We start from the raw sequence: 26445 nt of genomic DNA, 5'->3' as shown, positions 1-26445 counted from the left end.
TAATGGTCATCTGAGTTAAATTCACCCATTCCAGTCCGTCTTAGTTCACTGATTCCTAGCATGTCAATGTTCACTCTTGCCATCTCCTGTTTGACCACTTCCAATTTGCCTTGATTCATGGACCTAACGTTCCAGGTTCCTATGCAATATTGCTCTTTACGGCATCATTTGGTTCACTTTTACATTTAACGTAAATTATCAGTATGTATAATCCTATACTGTTTTCTTAATTATTTGAGGTTTATTTTCTGTAGGTCTCTCCTTCTCTTGTGTTTCCTGCCTAGAGAAGTTCCTTTAACATTTGTTGTAACGTTGGTTTCATGGTGAGGAATTCTATTAAACTTTGCTTGTCTGGAAAGCTTTTGATTTCTCCATCAAATCTGAACAAGAGTCTTGCTGGGTAGAGTATTCTTGGTTGTAGGTTTTTTCCTTTTATCACTTCAAATATATTGTGCCACTCCTTGCTTGTAGAAAAAGCCAGATTTCTGTTGAGAAATCAGCTGATAACTTTATGGGAGTTCCCTTGTATGTTATTTGTCCTTTTTCCCTTGTTTCATATTTTATCTTTGTCTTTAATTTTTGTCATTTTGATTACTATGAGTCTCAGTGTGTTCTTCCTTGGGTTTATCTTTTCTGGGACTCTTTGTGCTTCTTGGACTTGGTTGACTATATCCTTTCCCATGTTACGGAAATTTTCAGCTATTATTCTTCAAATATTTAATCAGGTCCTTTCTCTCTTCTCCTTCCAGAACCCCTGTAATGTGACTGCTCATGGGTTTCATGTTGTCCCAAGCATCTCATAGGCTGTCTTCACTTTTTTCATTATTTTTTCTGTATTCTTTTCTGCAGCAGTGATTTCCACCATTCTGTTCTCCAGGTCACTTATCCATTCCTCTGCCTCAGTTATTCTGCTATTGATTCTTCATCTCTAGTATACTGTTATCTCTGTTCATTTGTTCTTTAGTTCTTCTAGGCCTTTGGTAAACATTTTTTGCATCATCATTCTTTTTCCAAGACCCTGGATCATCTTCACTATCACCATTCTGAATCCTTTTTCTGGAAGGTTGCCTATCTCCACTTCATTTACTTGTTTTTCTGGAGTTTTTTCTTGTCCCTTCATCTGAAACATAACGTTCTGCTTTTTCATTCTGAGTAACTTCTGTAATGTGGCTTTTGTTCTAGCCATTGTAGGAGTGTGGTTCTTCTTGCTTTTTCTGTCTTCCTTCTGGTAGATGAGGCCAAGAGCCTTGTGTAAGCTTCCTGATGGGAGGGACTGGCAGTGAGAGAAACTGGGTCTTGTTCTGGTGGGCAGGGCCATGCTCATTAAATCTTTAATCCAATTATTTGCTGATGGGTGGAATTGTGCTCCCTCTCTGTTAGTTGCCTGGCTTGTGGCAACCCAGCCCTGGGGTCTATGAACTCTGTGTGGGGTTAATGGCAACCTCCAAAAGGACTTACGCCAAGAGGAGTTTTCCAGGACTGCTGCCAGTGCCATCATCCGTGCGGAAGCCACTGTTGACCCACACCTCCACAGGAAGACCCTCCAACACTAGCAGGTAGGTCTGATTCAGTCTCCTGTGGGGTCACTGCTCCTTTCCCTTGGGTCTTGGTAAATGGAAGATTTTGTTTGTGCCTTCCAAGAGTTGAGTCTCTGTTTCCCTCAGTCCTGTAGAAATCCTATAATCAAGTCCTGCCGCCTTCAAAGTCAGGTTCTGTGGGGATTCCCAGTCCCTTTGCCAGATCTCCTAGCTGGGAAACCTGACGTGAGGCTCAGAATCATCACAACAGTGAAGAAGGAGAACTTCTTTGGTATTACTGTTCTCCAGATTGTGGGTGGCCTAGCTGGCAGATACAGGATTTTATTTTATCATGTTTGCACCTCTCCTAGTGCCTCATTGTGGCTTCTTGTCTTTGGACATGGGGTGTCTTTTTTTTGGACATGGGGTTCCAGCATCATCCTGTCAATGGCTGTTCAACACCTCGTTACGATTTAGGTGCTCTTGCAGGAAGAGATGAGTGCATGTTCTTTTATTCCACCATCTTGAACTGGAAAATTTGCACTGTGCTTTTATTGTACCATAGACTGCCTCAATCTGGCACTGAATTCACTAGGCTACAATTATGGATTTAAAATTTGTGAAGAGACTGAAGATATCACTATTCTTCTCTACATGCCCAATATCTGGTAACACAGATGTCATATTTAGCTCAATATTTGTCTTATTAAAGAATATATAAATATTTGTAAAAACATAGAAAAGTGATGCTTAATCAGCATTTTATAACTGGCAAATCTGGCAATTTGGACAAGAAGCTTTTAAAACAACATAATCCTGAAACAAGAATTGATGCTTTTGAATTGTGGTGTCGGAGAAGACTCTTGAGAGTCCCTTGGACTGTGAGGAGATCCAACCAGTCCATCCTAAAGGAGATCAGTCCTGGGTGTTCAGGCAAAGGACTGATGCTGAAGCTGAAACTCCAATACTTTGGCCACCTGATGCAAAGAGCTGACTCACTGTTAAAGACCCTGATGCTAGGAAAGATTGAGGGCAGGAGGAGAAGGGGACAACAGAGGCTGAGATGGCTGGATGGCATCACCAACTCGATGGACATGGGTTTGAGTGGACTCCAGGATTTGGTAATGGACAGGGGGGCCTGGTGTGCTGCGGTTCATGGGGTCGCAAAGAGTTGGACACGACTGAGTGACTGAACTTAACTGAATCCTGAAACAAAATAATTTTCATAAACCAAAATATTCCCTGGAAATTTAGTCATCTTTACCAGAAATATCTCAACTTTCTCCTAATGTTCCTTTTGCTCTTTTCCCTAATACTCATTTAATAAGTATTTTAATATCCTTCCCTAAATCTCTCCTGTCTCAAACTCTCAACTCACTTCCTGACAAGCCCTACAATCCTACAAATAGAATTGGAAATCAATAAAACTCACATTCTCTGTGATTTTCCACAGATATGATGATCAAATATTTCAGAAAAAAATCTAGAGAATATGTTTTATCCCTGTTTTCTGAAATCTTTGAAGTATGGGAGAAACAAAGCAAGATTTTACTGAAAACAAACTGAGTTATCACCTCAAGAGTCTGAAGTTCAGACATCCTCAAATTGTTTTTTGGAATAAGTAATCCAGAGGAGCATTTAGACTACACTTAATCAGCTGCATGAATAAAACCATTAAAAAATCTTGATACTTTAATGTAAGCTGCTGCTGCTCCTAAGTCGCTTCAGTCGCGTCCGACTCTGTGTGACCCCATAGACAGCAGCCCACCAGGCTTACCATAAATGGTTATACCATCATTATTTCTGTGCCAATAAATATCTTATTAGCCAAACATTTTCTAGACTACATGCTGCTCTTCAAATACCCTAAAACAAGAATTAAAGCTTAAAGAATTTCACTTAAAAATATCACCATTAAAAATTTTGTGGATTGAGAGAGACTCTAAAGTTGTGAACTATCAGAAAAATAATAATAAAACCATTTTGTTATGCAGGTTTGTTACATAAAGATTTCAAATAAAATATTTCTGATAGAACTAGTGCGATTTTGAATATTTGGTTCTTCACTGTTCTCTGGGAGTGACATGGAAGTAAGAAGACTGGAATATTTAAGTTCCTTTCTAGCTAGGGATAATCATACATTCATATCAAATATTCAAGTGCAAAGAAAAAGTAAAACACATACCAAAGCTTTGTCTACCACGATATGCATTTCTAGATAAAGAGGAATTAAATCAGTTGAAACAGTTGATTCTGGCTAGAAAAAAGAACAACAATATTTAAAGACTTGAAAACTTTCACAACTTGTTTATTCTAAACTTTTAGAATATTTACACCTTTATTTAATCATAGTTGAAATATATCCATACATATACGCTTAAATTATAAGACGATGTTTTGATATACTTATGCAATGTGAAATAACTGCCACAATCATGCTAATTAACATATCAACTCTCATATAGTTACCATTTTCTTTTTTCTTGTATGTGTGTGTGTGTGTGGTAAGAGCACATAAGATCAACCCTCTCAGAAAATTTAAATTTTACAATACAATATTGCTTACTACAGTTATGTTACTGTTTATTAAATTTCCAGAACTTACTCATTTGCATACATCAAACTTTATACCATTTAACCAACATTTCCCTGTTTCTGTTGGTCTGCAGCCTCTGACAAATACCACTGCACTGTGTCTATGAGTTTGACTATTGTAGATTCCACATAAAAGTGAGATGTAGTATTTGTCTTTCTGTGTCTGGCTTATTTTACTAACGTAATGTCCTCAGTTCAGTTCAGTCGTTCAGTCTTGTCTGACCCTTTGCTACCCCACGCGTTGCAGCATGCCAGGCTTCCCTGTCCCATGACCAACTCCCGGAGCTTGCTCAAATTCATGTCCATTGCATCAGTGATGCCATCCAACTATCTCACCTTCTGTTGTCCCCTTCTCCTGCCTTCAATCTTTTCCAGCATCAGGGTCTTTTCCAATGAGTCCGCTCTTTACATCAGGTGGCCAAAGTATTGGAGTTTCAGCTTCAAAACCAGTCCTACCAATGAATGTTCAGGATTGATTGCCTTTTAGGATTGACTGGTTTGATCTCCTTGCTGTCCAAGGGCTCTCAAGAGTCTTCTCCAACACCACGGTTCAAAGCATCTATTCTTCAGCACTCAGCTTTCTTTATGATCCAACTCTCACAACCAAACAAGACTACTGGAAAAACCATAGCTTTGACTAGATGGATTTTGTCGGCAAAGTAATGTCTCTACTTTTTAATATGCTGCCTAGGTTGGTCATAACTTTTCTTCCAAGGAGCGTCTTTTAATTTCACAGATGCAGTGATTTTGGAGCCCAAGAAAATAAAGTCTTTCACTGTTTCCATTGTTTCCCCATCCATTTGCCATGAAGTGATGGGACTGGATGCAATGATCTTCGTTTTTTCAGTGTTGAGTTTTAACGTCTTCAAGATTCATCCATATTGCCAAAAATGGCAGCACTTTCTTCTTAAGGCTGAATAACATTCCACTATATTGATAAATGTACATAACAATTTATTTAATCATTACTTATCCAGATACTCAGATTGGTTCATATTTTTGCTACTGCAAATAATGCTTCAGTGAACACAGGCGTGCATATATGTTTTCAAGTTAGTGCATTTATCTTCTACTAAGAAGAATTATGATTTCAGGTCTTATATTCAAGTCTTTAATCCATTTTGAGTTTATTTTGTGTATTGTATAAAAGTTATCCATTCATTCTTTTGTATGTCACTGTCCAGTTTTCCTAATACCATTTATTGAAAAGCCTGTCCTTTCTCCATCATATATTTTTGGTTCTTCTGTCATAAATTTATTAACCATATATATTTGGGTTTATGTCTGTCTGTTGGGTTTATTTATAGTCTGTTACACTGATCTGGATATATCTTTTCATGTCATTATAATATTATTTTAATAAATATAGCTTTGTAATATACTCTGAAATCAGAGAGTTTGAAGACTCCAGCTTTGTTTCCTTTCTCAAGATTGCTTTGTTATTTGGTGATTGTAGTTCCATACAAACTTAAGGATTATTTTCCTGTTTCTTTGAAAAATACCATGGGAATTTTATAGGGATTGCACTGAATATGTAGATTGCTTTGGGTAGTATGGAAATTTTAACAACCTTGATTCTCCCAATCCATGAGCATGGAATATCTTTCCATTTGTTTGTGTCTTCTTCAATTTCTTTCATCTATATCTTGTAATTTTCAATATAGAGTTCTTTCACTTCCTTGGTTAAATTTATTCCTAGTTATTATATTCTTTTTGATGCATTGTAAATGGGTGTTTATTTCTACTTTTGACAGTTTATTAGTGGTGTATAGAAACACAACAGATTTCTGTACATTTGTTTTGTATCCTGCAAGTTTACTGAATTTGTTTATTAGTTTCAACAGTCTTTCTGTTATGGAGGCCTCTTAGATAATCATCAAGGCTGCAGCCTGAGAGGCAGACTTCTAATTACATGCACATCTATTGGCTAAGTGTAATGTTTCCCAGACACTTCAGAGGGTGAGTGCTATCTTTGAGTGCTCCATCTGCCCTAGTTTTTAAAAGTATTACCCCAGTTTTTGAAGCTGCCCTCCAGGGAATGCTCCTTGATTGCCTGGCTCTGGTGGCTAGGGGGCTTGCATTTCTGAGACACAAAGGACTGCAACTATTGAAGAGATGGCTCTTGGCAAGCTGCAAATCCCAGAGCACTGTGTAGATAACATACTGAGGAAGGCTTCAGGTTTAGCACACATCCAGTGCAAACGACAGAGCTTCTCTCAAGGAATGCAGTCTGTGGACACCATCTTGGCACACTCCCTTTGCCTTGCTCCAGCTCTCCAATATCTCCCAGAAAAGAGCATATACACTTATTTGAAGCCCCAGGTTTTATGACTGCTGCTAAGGAAACACTGCTAGATATCCTGGAGAACAGTGCGTACACTTGCAATCCCACAGGACTATATACATGTGCATACTTTTGAAAGCAGCTGCCTGAGGATCTAGTTTCCAAACAACCAGAATCTAAGTACTAAGAATCTCCCCTTCAAGACACTAATATGCTACTTGGATAAGCACAAAGTTTTGAGAGATGACAAAGAGCTGGAGCAGGGTTGAACAACAAGTTTCACTCTTACACAAGGACACGCCAAGATTAGGAGAGGTGGTTTTTCATCTACTGTATAAAAACCAACACAGAAAGTCAAGCAAGATGAAAAAACAAAGGACTGTGTTCCAATTGGAAGAACAAGATAGAAAACTCATAAAAAAAAAACTCAGTGAAATGGAGACATGTAATTTACCTGATAAAGAGTTTAAAGTACTTGTCTTAAAGATGCTCACTGAACTGGAGAGATGAGTCAATGAATATAGTGAGAACTTTAACACAGAGAGAGAAAATATAAGAAACTATCAAAGAATAGTCACAGAACTGTAGAATACAATAACAAGTGAAAAATACAGTAGAAAGGGTCAACAGTGGAGTAGGTGAAGCGGAAGAAAAAAATTTAGTCAACCCAAAGAAAATGCAGTGGAACTCAAAAGAGAAACCAAAAGAAGAGAGAATTTAAAATAGGAAAGATAGCATAAGGGGCTACAAAATAATAAACTAACAAACATTTGCATTTACAGAAGTCCTAGAAGGAGAAGAAAAAGGGGTAGAAATTTTGTCTGTAGAGACAATGATTGAAAACTTCCCTAATATGGGTAAGAAAACAGACATTTGGACTAGGGAAGCCCACTATCTTTTTGAAAAATGCAAAGATCCCCACTCCAAAGCCCATTATAATTTTAATGTCAAAAGTAAGAGCCGCAAGAGAAAATGTTTTACATACAAGGGAATCGCTATAAGACTATTAGCAACTTTTCAGCAAAAAACTCTGCAGGCCAGAAAAGAATAGCACAATATATTCAGGATGCTAGAAAAAAATTCTAACTATCTCTTCTTCAACTCTGAATGACAAAGCTTCGAAGTTTTACAGACAAATAAAAATAATAGAGTTCATCAATATTAAACCAGTGTGACAAGAAATTTTAAAGGGACTTATTTTAGTTGAAAAGAAAGTGTACTAATTAGTGATAAGAAAATAACTTTGGAACGATGAAGATAAAAAGGTAACATATCAAAACATTTGAGATACAATTAAAACAAAAGAAAAATTGTAATATAAATGCCTAACTTAACTTTATACCTGAAGAAACTAGAAAAACAGGAGCAAACGAAAACCAAATCTACCAAAAGGATAAAATATGAAATAGAAATTAGAGAACAGAGCTTTTATCAAGATGGAAGAGTAAATAGATCCTGAGCTCACCTCCTCCCACAACCACATCAAAATCACAACTATCTTCAGAATAACCATGCATGAAAAAGATTAGAACTTACCAGAAAGGATCTTCTACAACTAAAAATATCAAGAAGGAACCAAAGAGACAGGTAGGAGGAGCAAACTCGCAAAATAATGAAACTTACAGCAACCTACAAACTGGAAAATAATTATACTACACAGATTATCCCATGGGAATAAGAGTTCTTGAGCCCCATGTCAAGCTCCCTTGTCTGGGAAGCAGCACTAGAAATCCAGCACTGGGAAGATGAGCCCCTTCTAAACATTTTGCTTTGAAGGCCAGTGGAGCTTAATTTCAGGATCTTCACAGGACTAGGGGATAAAGAGATGTCAGTCCCAACATCACACACAAAATCTTATGTGCACCAGGACCCAGGGCAAAAGAATATGACAGGTGCCTAAGCTAGACCCACCTACTGATCCTGGAGAGTCTCAATAAGCAGGGGACGGCTGCAGCTCGCACTGGTGATATAACCACTGATAGTAGGCATATTTGGAAACATTCAACCATGTGAACACTGCTACTAGTGGCTGCAATCTTGACACATTAGCATCAAGACCTACTTAAGACCTGGAATGCATATGACATCTCCTACAGAAGGCCAGTTCTCCAAAGTTGAGAAATGTAACTAACCTACCACATACATAAAAACACAAAGAGCAATTTAGGTTTAAAAAAAAAAAAAAAGAAGCAAAAAAAATACATTCCAGTAGAAGGAACAAGATAAAATTTCAAAAGAACTAAGTGAAGTAGAAATAGACGACCCACCCAAAAAAGAGGGCAGAAGAATGACTATAATGTGACCAAAGAACTGAGGAGGACAATAGATGCACAGAGCAAGAAGTTAGAAGTTCTTAACAAAGAGGTAAAAAAAAAAAAAGAAAGAAAGAATGACCAGAGGTGAAGAATAACTGAATGTCCAAGGAGCAGTGGCTGCACGGGCTCAGGAGGGCCGAGGGGAGCCACTCCACGCTCAAGGTCAGGAGGGACGGCTGTGAGGAGATACCCCTCGTCCAAGGTAAGGAGCAGCGGCTGTGCTTTGCTGGAGCACCGTGAAGAGATATCCCACGTCCAAGGTAAGAGAAAACCAAGTGAGACAATAAGTGTTGCAAGAGGGCATCAGAGGGCAGACACACTGAAACCATATCACACAGACCATTGCCTGGTCTAACTCAATGAAACTAAGCCATGCCCTGTGGGGCCATCCAAGACAGGAGGGTCATGGTGGAGAGGTCTGACAGAATGTGCTCCACTGGAGAAGGGAATGGCAAACCACTTCAGTATTCTTGCCTTGAGAAGCCCATGAACAGTATGAAAAGGCAAAATGATAGGATACTGAAAGAGGAACTCCCCAGGTTGGTAGGTGCCCAAAATACTACTGGAGATGAGTGGAGAAATAACTCCAGAAAGAATGAAGGGATGGAGCCAAAGCAAAAACAATACCCAGGTATGGATGTGACTGGTGATAGAGGCAAGGTCCGATGCTGTAAAGAGCAATATTGCACAGGAACCTGGAATGTTAGGTCCATGAATCAAGGCAAATTGGAAGTGGTCAAACAGGAGATGGCAAGAGGGAACATCGACATTCTAGGAATCAGCGAACTAAAGTGGACTGGAATGGGTGAATTTAACTCAGATGACCATTATATCTACTACTGAGGGCAGGAATCCCTTAAGAGAAATGGAGTAGCCATCATGGTCAACAAAAGAGTCCAAAATGCAGTACTTGGATGCAATCTCAAAAACGACAGGATGATCTCTGTTCGTTTGCAAGGCAAACCATTCAATATCACAGGAATCCAAGTCTATGCCCCAACCAATAATGCTGAAGAAGCTGAAGTTGAACAATTCTATGAAGACCTACAAGACCTTCTAGAACTAACACCCAAAAAAGATGTCCTTTTCATTATAGGGGGCTGGAATGCAAAAGTAGGAAGTCAAGAGTTACATGGAGCAGCAGGCAAATTTGGCCTTGGAGTACAGAATGAAGCAGGGCAAAGGCTAATAGAGTTTTGCCAAGAGAACGCACTGGTCATAGCAAACACCCTCTTCCAACAACACAAGAGAAGACTCTACACATGGACATCCCAGATGGTAAACACTGAAATCAGACTGATTATATTCTTTGCAGCCAAAGATGGAGAAGCTCTATACAGTCAGCAAAAACAAGACCAGGAGCTGACTGTGGCTCAGACCATGAACTCCTTATTGCTAAATTCAGACTTAAATTGAAGAAATTAGGGTAAACCACTAGACCATTCAGGTATGACCTAAATCAAATCCCTTATAATTATACAGTGGAAGAGAGAAACAGATTTAAGGGACTAGATCTGATAGATAGAGTGCCTGATGAACTATGGACTGAGGTTCATTACATTGAACAGGGACAGGGATTAAGACCATCCCCATGGAAAAGAAAAGCAAAAAAGCAAAATGGCTGTCTGAGGAGGCCTTACAAATAGCTGTGAAAAGGAGAGAAGCAAAAAGCAAAGGAGAAAAGGAAAGATATAAGCATCTGAATGAAAAGTTCCAAAGAACAGCAAGGAGAGATAAGAAAGCCTTCCTCAGTGATCAATGCAAAGAAACAGAGGAAAACAACAGAATAGGAAAGACTAGAGATCTCTTCAAGAGAATTAGAGATACCAAGGGAACATTTCATGCAAAGATGGGCTCGATAAAGGACAGAAATGGTATGGACCTAACAAAAGCAGAAGATACTAAGAAGAGGTGGCAAGAATACACAGAAGAACTATACAAAAAAGATCTTCATGACCCAGAGAAACAGGATGGTGTGATCACTCACCTAGAGCCAGACATCCTGGAATGTGAAGTCAAGTGGGCCTTAGGAAGCATCACTACGAACAAACCTAGTGGAGGTGATGGAATTCCAGTTGAGCTATTCCAAATCCTGAAAGAGAATGTTGTGAAAGTGCTGCACTTAATATGCCAGCAAATTTGGAAAACTCAGCAGTGGCCACAGGACTTGGAAAAGGTCAGTTTTCATTCCAATCCCAAAGAAAGGCAATGCCAAAGAATGCTCAAACTGCTGCACAATTGCACTCATCTCACACGCTAGTAAAGTAATGCTCAAAATTCTCCAAGCCAGGCTTCAGCAATACTGAACCATGAACTTCCTGATGTTCAAGCTGGTTTTAGAAAAGGCAGAGGAACCAGAGATCAAATTGCCAACATCCACTGGATCATAGAAAAAGCAAGAGAGTTCCAGAAAAACATCTACTTCTGCTTTATTGACTATGCCAAAGCCTTTGACTGTGTGGATCACAATAAACTGTGGACAATTCTGAAAGAGATGGGAATACCAGACCACGTGACCTGCCTCTTGAGAAACCAATATGCAGGTCAGGAAGCAACAGTTAGTACCGGCCATGGAACAACAGACTGGTTCCAAATAGGAAAAGGAGTATGTCAAGGCTGTATATTGTCACCCTGCTTATTTAATTTATATGTAGAGTATATCATCAGAAACGCTGGGCTGGAAGAAGCACAAGCTGGAATCAGGATTGCCAGGAGAAATATCAATAACCTCGGATATGCAGATGACACCACCCTTACTTATAGCAGAAAGTGAAGAGGAACTAAAAAGCCTCTTGATGAAATTGAAAGAGCAGAGTGAAAAAGTTGGCTTAAAGCTCAACATTCAGAAAATGAACATCATGGCATCTGGTCCCATCACTTCATGGGAAATAGATGGGGAAACAGTGGAAACAGTGTCAGACTTTATTTTGGGGGGCTCCAAAATCACTGCAGATGGTGACTGCAGCCATAAAATTAAAATACACTCACTCCTTAGAAGGAAAGTTATGACCAACCTAGATAGCATATTCAAAAGCAGAGACATTACATTGCCAACAAAGGTCCATCTAGTCAAGGCTATGGTTTTTCCTGTGGTCATGTATGGATGTGAGAGTTGGACTGTGAAGAAAGCTGAGCTCTGAAGAATTGATGCTTTTGAACTGTGGTGCTGGAAAAGACTCTTGAGAGTCCCTTGGACTGCAAGGAGATCCAACCAGTCCGTTCTGAAGGACATCAGTCCTGGGTGTTCTTTGGAAGGACTGATGCTGAAGCTGAAACTCCAGTACTTTGGCCACCTTATGCGAAGAGTTGACTCATTGGAAAAGACCCTGATGCTGGGAGGGATTGGGGGCAGGAGGAGAAGGGGATGACAGAGGATGAGATGGCTGGATGGCATCACTGACTTGATGGACATGAGTTTGAGTCAACTCCAGGAGTTGGTGATGGACAGGGAGGCCTGGCGTGCTACAATTCATGGGGCTGCAAAGAGTCGGACACAACTGAGCATCTGAACTGAACTGAACTGAGAGTAGATTAAATGATACAGAGGAATTGATCAGTGAGCTGGAAGAGAGTAGAGGAACTCACTGGTGATGACCAGAAAGAAAAAGAGAATGAAAAGAAATGAAGACAGTTTAAAAGATCTCTGGGGCAATACCAAGAACACTAATATTCACATTATAGGGGTCCCAGAAGATCCCAGAGAGAAAAAGCCTGACAAATATTTGAAAAAATAATAGTTGAAAACTTCTGAAAGCTGAAGAGAAGTGAAGCACAGAGACTATCATACAGGATTAACCCAAAAAGGAACAAACCAAGACATATTATAATCAAAATGGAAAAAAATGAACATAAAGAGAAAACAGTAAAAGCAGCAAGAGGAAAAGAAAATCAACTAATATAAGAGCATTCCCTTAAGGCTATTAGCTGATTTTTCTGCAGAAACTCTCCAGGCCATGAAAAAATTGGCACCATATATTTAATGTGATAAAAAGGAAAAAGCTAAAACTAAGAGTATGCTACCAAGCAAGACTTTCATTCAGATTTGATGGTGAAATCAAAGGGTTTACAGACAAGTAAAAACAAAAAGAAATCAGCACAATCAAACCAGTTTTACAACAAATGGTAAAGGAACTTCTCTAGACAAAAAAAATAAATAAATAAAAGGCTACAACTAGAAATAAGAAAATTTCAAAATAACTTTATCGGCAAAGGCAAACATACAGCAAAGGTAGGAACTCATACATACACAGAGTAACTGGAAAGGTTAGAAGACAAAAGTAAAATCATCTGCATCAACAAAGAGCAGTTAAGAGATACACAAAACATTCAAATGTAAAAATGTGATGTTGAAAACAGTAATTGTGAGAAGAGAGTACAAATGCAAGTTTATTTAAATGCATTTAAAATTAAGGTATCAGCAACATGAAATAATCACATATATACACAGACCTCATGTTACCTCCAACACTTTGGCCACCTGATGCAAAGAACTGACTCATTAGAGAAGACCCTGATGCTGGGAAAGATTGAAGGCAAGCGGAGAAGGGGACAACAGAGGATGAGATGCTTGGATGGCATCACCAATACGATGGACATGAGTTTGAGCAAGCTCTGGGAGTTGGTGATGGACAGGGAAGCCTGGCATGCTGCAGCCCATGGGGTCGCAAAGAGTCAGACACAACTGAGGAACTGAACTAACTGACCCACAGACAAAAATCCATAATAGATATACATACAAAAAAGAAAACAAATTCTAAACATACAACTAAAAATACTCAACAGTCATCAAAAACAAGAGGAGAGTACAAAAGAGGAAAAAGGAAAAAAAGATTTACAAAACAAATCCAAAAACAATTAACAAAACGGCAACAGGAACATTAATATTGATAATTATCTTAAATGCAAAGAAATTAAGTGTTCTAACCAAAGCATACAGCAATTGAATAGATACAAACACAAGACCTATATAAGTGCTGTTTACAAGAGTCTTGCTTCAGATCTAGAGAGACACACAAACTGAAAGTGAGGGGATTGAAAAATGTATTCCACAAATGGAAATCAAAAGAAAGCTTAAATAGCAATAATTATATCAGATGAAATAGAGCTATTTAGAAACAAACTTAGAATAAAAATTGTTACAGGAAACCAAAAAAGGACACTACATAATAATCAAGGGATCAATACAGTATGAAGATATAAAATTATAAATATATATGTGCCTAACTTATATGCAGAGTACATCATGAGAAACGCTGGGCTGGAAGAAGCACAAGCTGGAATCAAGATTGCCGGGAGAAATATCAATAACCTCAGATATGCAGATGACACCACCCTTACTTATGGCAGAAAGTGAAGAGGAACTAAAAAGCCTCTTGATGAAGGTGAAAGACGAGAGTGAAAAAGTTGGCTTAAAACTCAACATTCAGAAAACGAAGATCATGGCATCTGGTCCCATCACTTCATGGGAAATAGATGGGGAAACAGTGGAAACAGTGTCAAACTTTATTTTGGGGGGCTCCAAGATCACTGCAGATAGTGACTGCAGCCATGAAATTAAAAGATGCTTACTCCTTAGAAGGAAAGTTATGACCAACCTAGAAAGCATATTGAAAAGCAAAGACATTACTTTGCCAACAAAGGTCCGTCTAGTCAAGGCCATGGTTCTCTTCCTGTGGTCATGTATGGATGTGAGAGTTGGACTGTGAAGAAAGCTGAGCACCTAATAATTGATGCTTTTGAACTGTTGTGTTGGAGAAGACTCTTGAGAGTCCCTTGGACTGCAAGGAGATCGAACCGGTCCATTCTAAAGGAGATCAGCCCTGGGATTTCTTTGGAAGGAATGATTCTAAAGATGAAACTCCAGTACTTTGGCCACCTCATGCGAAGAGTTGACTCATTGGAAAAGACCCTGATGCTGGGAGGGATTGGGGGCAGGAGGAGAAGGGGACGACGGAGGATGAGATGGCTGGATGGCATCACTGACTCGATGGACATGAGTCTGAGTGAACTCCGGGAGTTGGTGATGGACAGGGAGGCCTGGCGTGCTGCGATTCATGGGGTCGCAAAGAGTCGGACACGACTGAGCCACTGAACTGAACTGAACATAGGAGCACCTGAATACATGACAAATATTAACAGATATAAAAGGAGAAATCAACTGTAATACAAGTGTAGTAGGGAATTTCAACACCCCACTTATACCAATAGACAGATCATCCAGACAGAAAATCAATAAGGAAAACATAAGCCTTAAATAACACAACAGACCAAATGAACCTAATTGATATAGAGAGAGCATTCCATCTGAAAGAACAGAATACATGTTCTTTTCAAGTGCATATGGAACACTCTACAGGATAGATCACATGGTATGCCACAAAACAAGCCTTAGTAAATCAAAGTAACAGGCATCTTTTCTGACCACAATTCAATGAGACTAGAAATCAACTACAAGAAAAACACTACAAAAACAAAAACACATAGAAGGTAAACAGTATGCTACTAAACAACCAATGGATCACTGAAGAGATCAAAGAGAAAATCAAAATGTATGTAGAAACAAATGAAAACACAAGGATACAAAAAGAGAAATGAAAATGAAAACATAAGGATCCAAAACCTGTAAATGCAGCAAAAGTAGTTCTAAGAAGCCAGTTTATAGCAATGCAAGTTTACCTCAGGAAACAAGAGAAATCTCAAATAAACAACAGAATATTACACCTAAAGCAATTAGAGAAAGGCCACCATATAAAATCCAAAGTTAGTGTAAGGGAAGAATTCATAAAGATCAGAGCAAAATAAATGAAATAGAAAGTGAAACTAAAAGCTGACTCTTTGAAAAGATAAACAAAATTGATAAACCTTTAGCCAAACTCATCAAGAAAAAAGGGAGAGTGTCCAAACGAATAAAATCAGAAATTAAAAAAGAGAAGTTACAATTGACACCAGAGAAATACAAAGGATCATAAGAGACTACTAAGAGCAATTAAACATCAATAAAATAGAAAGCCTAAAAAAAATAGATAAATTATTAGAAAGGCACAATCTTTCAAGACTAAACCAGGAAGAAACAGAAAATATAAACCAAACAACCATAAGTATTAAAGTTAAATCAAAAAAATAAATAAATAATAAAGTTAAATCAGCAATTTTAAAACTCCAAACAAAAGCATCAATGTTCATCAGCAATATTGGCCTGTAAATTTCTTTTACTGTATCTCTGCTTGGTTTTAGTATCAGGGTGATCGTGGCCTCATAGAATGAGTTTGGAAGTGTTCTTTCCTTTGCAATTTTTTGGAATAGTTTCAGAAGGATACATATTAACTCTTCACTAAATGTTTGGTAGCATTGTCCTGTGAAGTCAGCTGATCCTAGACTTATGTTTTGGCCACACAGTGCAGCATATGGTATCTTAGTTCCCTGACCAGGGGTTGAACCTGCACCACCTGCACAGAAAGCAAGGAGTCTTAATCACTAGACCACCACGGAACACTGATGCAAAAATCCTCAACAGAACACCAGCAAACCAAATCCAGTGACATATTAAAGGAATCATACATCACGATCAAGTGAGATTTACTGCAGGGAGACTGACGAGTTTTCAATATTTGCAAATCAAGCAGTGTGATATACGACATTAACAAACTGAAGATAAAAACTTATGATCATCTCAATAGATGTAGAAAAGGGTTTTGATAAAATTCAACAATGATTTATGATTTAAAGCAAACTCTCCAGAAATTGAGCATAGAGAATCTTTTCTACCTCAACATAATAAAGACCATATATGACAAATTTGGCTCAGACAGTAAAGCATCTGCCTACAGTGTGGGAGACCTGGGTTCAATCCCTGAGTCGGGAATATCTCCTGGAGAAGGAAATGGCAACGCACTCCAGTATTCTTTCCTGAAAAAGCCCATGGACGGAGGAGCCTGGTAGGCTACAGCCCATGGGGTCGCAAAGAGTTGGACACAACTGAGCAATTTCACTATGACAAATCCACAGCTAACATATATTCAGTGGTGAAAAGCTGGACACACTCCCTGTAGGATCAGGAACAAGAGAAAGATGTCCACTCATACCACTTATATTCAACATAATTTTGGAAGTCTTGATCACAGCAATCAGAGAATAAAAAGAAATAAAAGTAACCTAACTTTGAAGAGAAGAAGTAAAACTGTCACTGTCTCCAGATGACATGTTACTATTCATAGAAAATCTTAAAGACACTACCAGAAAACTATTTGAGCTCATGAACGAATTTTGTAAAATTATAAGATACAAAATTAATACACAGAAATCTGTTACATTTTATATACTAACAACAAAAGATTAGGAAAGAAATTAAAGCAACAGTCCTATTTACCACCACATGAAAAAGAATAAAATACCTAAGAAGAAACCTACCTGAGAAGTCAAAAGACCTGCATTCCAAAATCTTTAAGATGCTAATGAAAGAACTTGCAGACAGAACAAACAGATGGAAAGATATACCATGGTCTTACATTGGGAGAATCAATACTGTCAAAATGAACATATTGCCTGAGGCAATTCAGTGTAATCCCTATGAAATCACCAAGAATTTTATACAGAATTACAACAAAAAATTTTTAATTCATATGGAAATACTAAAGACCCTGAGTAGACAAAACAATCTTGAGAAAGAAAAAAGGAGCTGGAGGAAATCACAGTCTGTCCTCAGATTATACTACAAAGTTACATAATCAAAACTGTATGATACTGGCACAAAAATAGACATATAGATTAATGGAACGGAATAGAAAACCCAGAAATAAACCCGTGCACTTATGGTCAATTAATCTAGGACAATGGAAGCAAGAATATAAGACAGAGAAAAGACAGTCTCTTCAATAAGCGGTGCCAGGAAAACTGGACAGCTGCATGTAAAACAATGAAATTAGAACATTCTCTAACAACACACACAAAAATAAATTTACAGCAGATTAAAGACCTAAATGTAAGACTGGGTACTGTAACACTTCTAGAGAAAAACACAGGCATGACACTTTTTGACACAAATCAAAGCAGTATCTTTTTGGAGCCATTTATTAGAGTAATGGAAATAAAAACAAAAATAAACAATTGGGACCTAATCAAACTTCTAAGTTTATAAACTTTTGCACAGCAAAGGAAACAATAAACAAAACAAAAAGACAACCTATGAAATGGGAAAAATATTTGTAAACAATGAAACCAACAAGGGATTAATCTCTAAAATGTACAAATAGCTCATAGAGAGCAATATTAACAAAAACAACTCAATCAAAAAAATGGGAAGAAGACCTAAATAAACCTTTCTCCAAAGAAGACATAAAGATCACCAATAGGCACATGAAAAGATGATCAACATCCTAATTGACATGCAAATCAAAACTGAAAAGGGATACTACCTCACACTGGTCAGAATGGCCATCATTAAAAAGTCTACAAATAAATTCTGGAGAGGGTATGGAGAAAAAAGAACCCTCTTACACTGTTGCTGGGAATATAAACTGATACAGCCGCTATGGAGAATAAACAGTATGGAGATTCCTTTAAAAAGTAAAAACAGAGTTACCATATGATCCAGCAAATTCCACTCCTCAGCATATATCCACAAAAGATAAAAACTCTAATTCAAAAAGATACATGCACCCCAGTGTTCACAGCAGCACTATTTACAACAGCCAAGACATGGAAGCAACCTAAATATCCATAAACAGATGAATGGATAAAGAAGATGTGTTATATGTATATAAAGGAATATTAGTGAGCCAAAAAAAAAGAATGAAATAATGTCATCTGCAACAACATGGATGGATGTAGGGATTATCACGTTAAGTGAAGTAAGTCAGAGAAAGACAAATATAACATGATATCATTTATATGTGGATCTAAAAAAGTGATATAAATGAACAGGGAAGTATATTCAATTCTTCTAATAACTTATAATGGAAAAGAATCTGAAAAAGAATATATGCATACATATGTATAACTGAATCACTTTGTTGTACCCTTGAATCTATTTCAACATTGTAAACGAACTATACTCCAATAAAAATTTTAAAAATTGAAAAAACTACCATTATCCAGCAATTCCACTTCTGGGTCTTTATCCCAAGGAAACAAAAATCACCATCTTGAAGAGATTATCTGCACCCCCATGTTCAATGCAATATTATTTAGAACAGTTAATACATGAAAATAACCTAAATGTCCATCAATTGATGAATGGATAAAGAAACTTGGTGCATGCATACATACACACACACACACACACACACACACACACACAAAGGAATGTTACTGGCCATTAAAACGAAGGAAAGCTTGCCCTTGCATCAACATGATTGAACCTTGAGAGCATTTTGCTAAAGGAAATGTCAGACAAAGCAAGACAAATACCGTATGATCTCACTTATATGTGGAATCTTAGGGAAGAAAACAAATACAAAATACCAGACTCATAGGTACAGAAAAAAGGTTGGTGGTTGCCAGAGGTATGTACTGTGAAGTGGGATAAATGGGTGAAGGTGATCAAAAAGTACAAATTTCCATTATAAGATAAATAAGTTCTGGAAATAGAATACACATCATGGTGATTATAATTAACAATACTTCAATGTATATTTGAAAGTTTCTAAGAGAATTAATCTTAAAAGTTCTCAGCACAAAAAAAGAAAATTGTACACTATATGTTGTGATAGATGTTAACTACTTATTGCAGTGATCATTTCACAATATATTTATCAAATTATTATGCTGTATACCTTATACCAACACACTGCCAATTATATCTCAATAAAACTGGAAGAAAACTTTTAAGTAAAAATAGCTTTTAAAATATAGTAACATATTCTAGATATTTAAAAAGCACAACCAAAGACAAAATGTCCCACTATACAAAAATACAGTAAAAAAGGATCTGACAGAATTTGGCCAGAACACCAACAATGTCCACCATACTAATTAATCTAATCCATTATAGATTACTCTCCTAAATTCTTAGAATGAAAATAAAATTGCTCATATTTAGTAAATAAAATTTCATTTTAAAATATATATGTGTTTGTGTGATAGCATTGAGTACTTTGGCACTCCATGTACATTTCATTGTACATTTCAGACCTGTATTATTTTGGATATAGGATTAGAAGCTGTAACAGAGACACAAGAATAATGGATTAAACAAGTTGGAGTTTATTTCTCTTTTATATTAAAAGACTGAAGAGGCATGGTGATTTAGTCTTATAAATTCCTCAGGAGCAAGGTTCATTCTACCTTACTGCTCCACTACGTAGAGTATCATTGCCATCATTGTGGACTAGGATGTACCAATATGTTCACACTGCAGCCAGCAGGAAAGGGCAAAAGACAAGAGGATAAGCTTTCTTCCTTTAGAACTCTATCTAGATGTGACATGTTACATCTGTCACATGTCAGTATCTATAACTTTGTCACAAAATTCTACCTAGGTGCAAGAGAGGTTGAGAAATGTCTTAATTTTTACATGTCTGGCTAAATTCTGATGAGTTTGGTCTATTTTTTAAAAAACTGACAGAAGCCAAGTAGAACATATATTGTGAACACTTCCATATACTTCTTATATAAACTATGCATATTAATGCCACTTTTACTTGGCAAAAATATTTTCTCTTTCATAACTACTTTTGTGAGGACCAAAACATGCAGTTATACAGGTGAACAATTTACATTGGCCATACATGGCAATTCAACTTATGACATTTTAATTATATCTATAATTTAATTAATGCTGATTTCTTGGTTATAAATGCAGATTTCATAAATATTTGATTAATCGATAATTTCCAGGAATATAGAGAGAAAAGCAGGAAGTGAGTTTTTAACATTTATATTGAATATGCACTAATATGCACAGTTAATAAAAAGTAAATGATTGTTGCAAAGAGAAAAAGGTAACGTATGGTTCAAAGGAAGTTGTTAAGGCTAAGAAAAAGTGAGAATGTTAAAGAAAAGTAGCTACAGCTATCTAACGGGTTAATAAATTTCCTTTAAAAATAAATAGAAACAAAAAAAAATAAATAGAAACAATAACTGCCTTGAAAGAGTAATAAAACATGCACAACTCACTTTTTCACTTATAAAAATGTTATAGTCCATTGGGTTTTGTTCTGTGTCTTCTTTATTTTCAGTAAGAACTGTAAATTCATTCTTTCCATTCCCTAGTTTGTAAAGAAGATGCTGAAATTCAAATGCAGATTCCAGAGGCTCAATTCCATACGAAACATTTTCAAACTGCAATATTCCTCTGTAAAATTAAGGACAAAATTTTACTGATTTTCATTCTATTTTATAATTCTAATTTTAACTAATTCTATAATTAATTCTATATTATAAAACTCTGACAGAATTCCAAAAAGAGGATGAGGAGGAGGAAGGAAAGAGGGGAAGGAGAAGAAAGAAAAGATACAGAATGTTTTTGGGCTCTGTATTTTGTCCCACAGTCTTTGTATTTTGTAGATGACTCTGAACAGAACAAAAATAAAAATTTTCCCAATTCCAAAAACTATCTATCTAATTTTCTTTATAGTTATAAACACAGCTGAAATTATCAGTTGCTTAGGTATGCAGCAGTACTGTGTATACAGCATTACATGATCAAGTCATTCCCCTGTCCTCCAAGTCAGTGATTTAATGAAAGCAACAGCATATAGAAATCTGTAAAAATTTTGATCTGTTTTGCACTATAATGCTTACATTGCTTGTATAACAAAAGGATACATAATGAGCAATTTTATCCATAAAAATAAAATTTAGCAGTAATTATAAGGCATTTATGAATTTTATGTACATAATCTGAATAAGAAATTTAAAGTAATATAAACAACTTTTATAAGTATTCTTCCTTGAATATAGGTAACAGTTCTAGCGACTATTCTCTAAAAACCAAATTTTAGAATTCCATGTAAAAAGCACCAAGTAAAATTCGCTTGTGAAAACAAGGATCCTATACTACAAAAATGAAGATGAAGAATGTCCTGACAGAATGGAAAGCCCTCCAAGCACAAAGGAGGAAACTTTACAATTCTTAGAGAGTTTAAGACAGTGATATTACTAGAAAAAATGAGTAAGTACTATAATAATTATTATTTGTTTATACAAAAGTGCTTCCTCTCTCTGCAGATGATTTCCCGCGTGAAAGGGCATGCTTCGTTTATGCATTTTTATATCTCCAGACACTAGTCTAGTAACTGGTACAAAAATATTCGCTGAAAAAAAAGCTACCCAGAACTTAGCTCTTCCAATTTGTTGTAGTCAAACATGTTCATCTGTCATTTCCACAATAAAGAATAAAAGCAAGGACACCAGGAAATCTAAACTTTCAAGGAAGTTGTGACAAGTCTCTGGTCTGTCTGGGAATTGAGGAGAAATAAGAGAAGAAACATATTCAGAGGAATATATCATTCAGTGGTATGATGGGAATATCCACATGGGAATATTCTCCACATGGAAATCCTCCACCAGCTCCACACTTGGAATAAACTAACCAGTTCACTGCAGCCAAATATCACAACTATGGTGTTTGCATATCAAGGACAAAATATACATAACCTCAGTCCAGAGCACGTGCTAAGTGTGACAAAAGAATTCGGATATCCTTCAATATATCCTTGGTAGTAGCATTGACCCTAGAAGGGAGAAAGTAAAGTAGTTACCTAGGAGTTGACAAAACTTTCTAATGACTTCTTAACTTTTTATACTTAGAACTTTCTGAATACTTTTCATAGGCTCTATACTGTTTATCGGAGAAGGCAATGGCACCCCACTCCAGTACTTTGCCTGGAAAATCCCATGGATGGAGGAGCCTGGTAGGTTGCAGTCCATGGGGTCTCTAAGAGTCGGACACGACTGAGCGACTTCACTTTCACTTTTCACTTTCATGCATTAGAGAAGGAAATGGCAACCCTCTCCAGTATTCTTGTCTGGAGAATCCCAGGGACAGGAGCCTGGTGGCTGCCGTCTGTGGGGTCACACAGAGTCGGACACGACTGAAGTGACTTAGCAGTAGCAGTATACTGTTTATATCATTGTGAATAAAAAGACATTCAGAGAAAAACATCTCCCCAGGTTTGCCACTTTCACTATATTAATGCCACTTTTCAGTTCAATGCTTGGTGTATTAATTTACACCGTTTCCAAAGTTTTATATCATATTTTAGGTAAAATTATTTTCCAAAATAGAAATTTAGGTCATTAATTAAAAGACAAAGATTGTGACTCTGGATATTCTTTAAATTCTGATAGTCTGCTAAAATGAGATGTCTAAAATTTAAGGTCACAAAAAAAAATTGAAGATCTAGAAAAAGATATACCACACCAACACAAACCAAAAGGATAACTCTGAAGCAATATTAATATTGGAAATGTAGACTTTAAGGCAAAAAGCATTACTAGAGATAAAGAGGGACGTTTCTTAATGATAAGAGTTTCAATTCACCAGGAAGATATAAATATTCCAAATTTGCATTCACTTAATAACATAGCTTCAAAATATAAAAAGTCAAAAATGAAATAATAATAAAAATAAATGCATAATCATACTAAAGATTTTTAAGCAGACATTTCTGTCAGTAACAGGTAAGTCTAGCATTCAGAATCTATAGAGGACTTGAATAGAATGTTAACCTCATAGAGATAGAATACTACACTTTAACTATATGAAATACACTTTTCTTGCACAGAGTTCTTTTTAACTACTTTTTACTGAAGCATGTAGTTAATTTACAATGTAGTAGTAGCTTCAGGTTCTTGCCTGGAGAATCCCAGGGACGGGGGAGCCTCGTGGGCTGCCATCTATGGGGTCGCACAGAGTCAGACATGACTGAAGCAACTTAGCAGCAGCAGCAGCAGCTTCAGGTGTACAATAAAGTGATTCAGTTATACATACATACATATAAATGTACTCTTTTTCAGATCCTTTTCCATTACAAGTTATTACAAGACATTGAATATACTGTGCTATACAGTAGATCCTTGTCATTTATCTATTTTATAAATAATCACATGTATATATCAATCCCTAAGTCCTAATTTATCTCTCCCTCCATCATCCTTTCTGATAATCACAAGTTATATTTTCTATGTCTGTGAGTCTATTTCCATTTTGTAAATAATTCCACTTACATCATTTTTTAGATTTCACATATAAGTAATATCACATGATATTTGCCTTTCTCCATCTTTTTTCACTTAACATATAAATCCCCAGGTCCATCTTTGTTGCTACAAATGGCATTACATCATTCTTTTTTATGGCTGAGTAACATTACACTTTCTTTTTAAAGAACACAGAACATTTACAAAAATGAAACCATATTTTGAGCCATGAAACACAACAATAAACTTTAAAGGACTGAAATCACACCAAATCAGTCTCTGACCACAGTGCAATTAACATGGAGACATAGCAAACATCATTACAAACAAAAAAGGAAGATTATATAATTTCTACAATCTCATGGTGCTATATATTTTGGTATAAATCAATGTAATTTTTCTTATTAATGCACTCTTCTATGTTAGAAGTAAGGGGAGCAAGAAGGAGCAAGAAAAGGAAATTAATGGTCCTTTCCAATTAGAAGTAAAGTAATATATATCAATAATATTCAACAAATTTTTATCATATGCTATGTGATAGGCATTTTTCTAGGCACTAGGGAGGCATCATTGAATAAAACAAACCAAAAGCTCTGGTCAAATGAAGATTATATTGCACTGAGGGAACAATAAATAAAGTATATGATACATCATATATTGATAACCACTATGGAGAAAAACAAAACAGGAGAGGTAAAAGAGTACAAAGATTAAGAGTGCAATTTAAAATAGGGATTGGACTCCCCTGGTGGTCCAACAGTAAAGAAATCTGCCTGCCAATGCAGGGCATACAGGTTTGATCCCTGGTCTACATGATTCCAGCAAGATTCCACATGCTGCAGGGCAGCTAGGTCCATATACCACAACTACTGAAGCACCTGCACCCTGGAGCCCAAGCTCAGCAACAAGAAAAACCACAATGAGAAGCCTACCCACTGTGACTGGAGAGCAGCCCCCGCCAGCTGCGACTGGAGAAAGCTCGCTTGCAGCAATGAAGACCCACCATGGCTAAAAGTATAAGATTAAAAAAAAAAAAATTTTTTTTTAATTTGAAATCTGGACTACTCAAGGACTAATTGGATGGTTTTGAGCAAAGAACTGAAGAAAATGAGAGAGAAAAACATTGTATCTTGGGAAAGAGCAAACATCTGTATGAGAGGAAATAGAGAAAAGTTCTTGAAAGGAGAACATGTCTGGTATGTTTAAAGAATAGCAAGGAAGCCAATGTGACTTGAACAGAATTACCAATGTAAAGAGTAACAGGAAATGAGGTCACAGAGGTAAAGAGGATCAGACTGTGTAAAGCCTGCAGGATACTAAAATGATTTTCACCATTTCACCCTATTTAAAGGTTTTTATTTATTTTTATTTTTGGCTGTGCTGGGTCTTTGATGCTGCATGTGGGCTTTCTCTTATTGGTTTTCACTTTATGAACAATAACTCATCCCATGAAGGCTTCTGAGTAGAGAAGCAACAAGATCTGACCAGGTTGGTTTTTTGTTTTTTTGGTTTTTTGGTTTTTTGTTTTTTTGGTTTTTTTGGGTTTTTTTGATCTGACCAGCTTCCCTGGTGGCTCAGAGGTTAAAGCGTCTGCCTCCAATGTGGGAGACCCAGGTTTGATCCCTGGGTCAGGAAGATCCCCTGCAGAAGGAAATGGCAACCCACTCCAGTATTCTTGCCTGGAGAATCCTATGGACGGAGGAGCCTGGTAGGCTACAGTCCATGGGGTCACAAAGAGTCAGACACGACTGAGCGACTTCACTCACTCACTCACTCAGGTTTTATTAATAGGATTCATCTGGTTGTCACGTTGAGACCTGACCCAGGGAATGAGCAAAGTGTGGAAGCAGGGAGATTATTCAGGAAGTTTTCACAATAACCCAAACTAGATGATCTTTACTTGAAAAACAGTGGTATCAGCAGACAGAGAGAAAGGAAGAAGGTAGGTTCTAAGTACATAATTTGAAAAGTAGAATCAATAGGATTCATTGATGGATGCTGCTACTGCTAAGTCACATCAGTCGTGTCCGACTCTGTGCGACCCCACAGATGGCAGCCCGCTAGGCTCCTCTGTCCCTGGGATTCTCCAGGCAAGAACACTGGAGTGGGATGTCATTTCCTTCTCCAATACATGAAAGTGAAAAGTGAAAGTGAAGTCTCTCAGTCATATCTGACTCTCAGCAACCCCATGGACTGCAGCCTACCAGGCTCCTCCGTCCATGGGATTTCCCAGGCAAGAGTACTGGAGTGGGGTGCCATTGCCTTCTCCAATGGGGGTAAAACAAAAGAAAAGATTTCGGTCTATGATTTTGGGTTCAATAATATTTGTGCTTGTTTTACTATTATTTAATTTCTATTCATTTATTCAACAAAATATAAACAAATTAAATTGTGCTGCAGAGTAGAATATACTAAGTCAGTCTCAGTTCAGTTCAGTTACTCAGTCATGTCCGACTCTTTGTGACCCCATGAATCGCAGCACGCCAGGCCTCCCTGTCCATCACCAACTCCCGGAGTTCACTCAGACTCACATCCATCGAGTCAGTAATGCCATCCAACCATCTCATCCTCTGTCGTCCCCTTCTCCTCCTGCCCC

At 37.2% G+C, this 26445-nt stretch overlaps 1 protein-coding gene across 1 annotated transcript in view; it reads right to left on the bottom strand.

Moving 5' to 3' along the window:
* Positions 1 to 26445, bottom strand: part of ADAM32 (ADAM metallopeptidase domain 32) — a 168805-nt gene that overhangs the window by 120449 nt on the left and 21911 nt on the right. The window contains exons 5-7 of the mRNA XM_027530051.1: positions 22305 to 22381; positions 20823 to 21000; positions 3703 to 3774 (exon numbers count right to left, since the gene is read on the bottom strand). Coding sequence (XP_027385852.1) covers positions 3703 to 3774; positions 20823 to 21000; positions 22305 to 22381 — 327 coding nt within the window. The remainder of the gene's footprint in view (positions 1 to 3702; positions 3775 to 20822; positions 21001 to 22304; positions 22382 to 26445) is intronic.

This window comes from Bos indicus x Bos taurus, chromosome 27, assembly GCF_003369695.1.
Source record: "Bos indicus x Bos taurus breed Angus x Brahman F1 hybrid chromosome 27, Bos_hybrid_MaternalHap_v2.0, whole genome shotgun sequence".
Classification (NCBI taxonomy): domain Eukaryota; kingdom Metazoa; phylum Chordata; class Mammalia; order Artiodactyla; family Bovidae; genus Bos; species Bos indicus x Bos taurus.
Note: the sequence above shows the minus strand (reverse complement) of the source record. Positions and strands in the feature narration are given on the sequence as shown.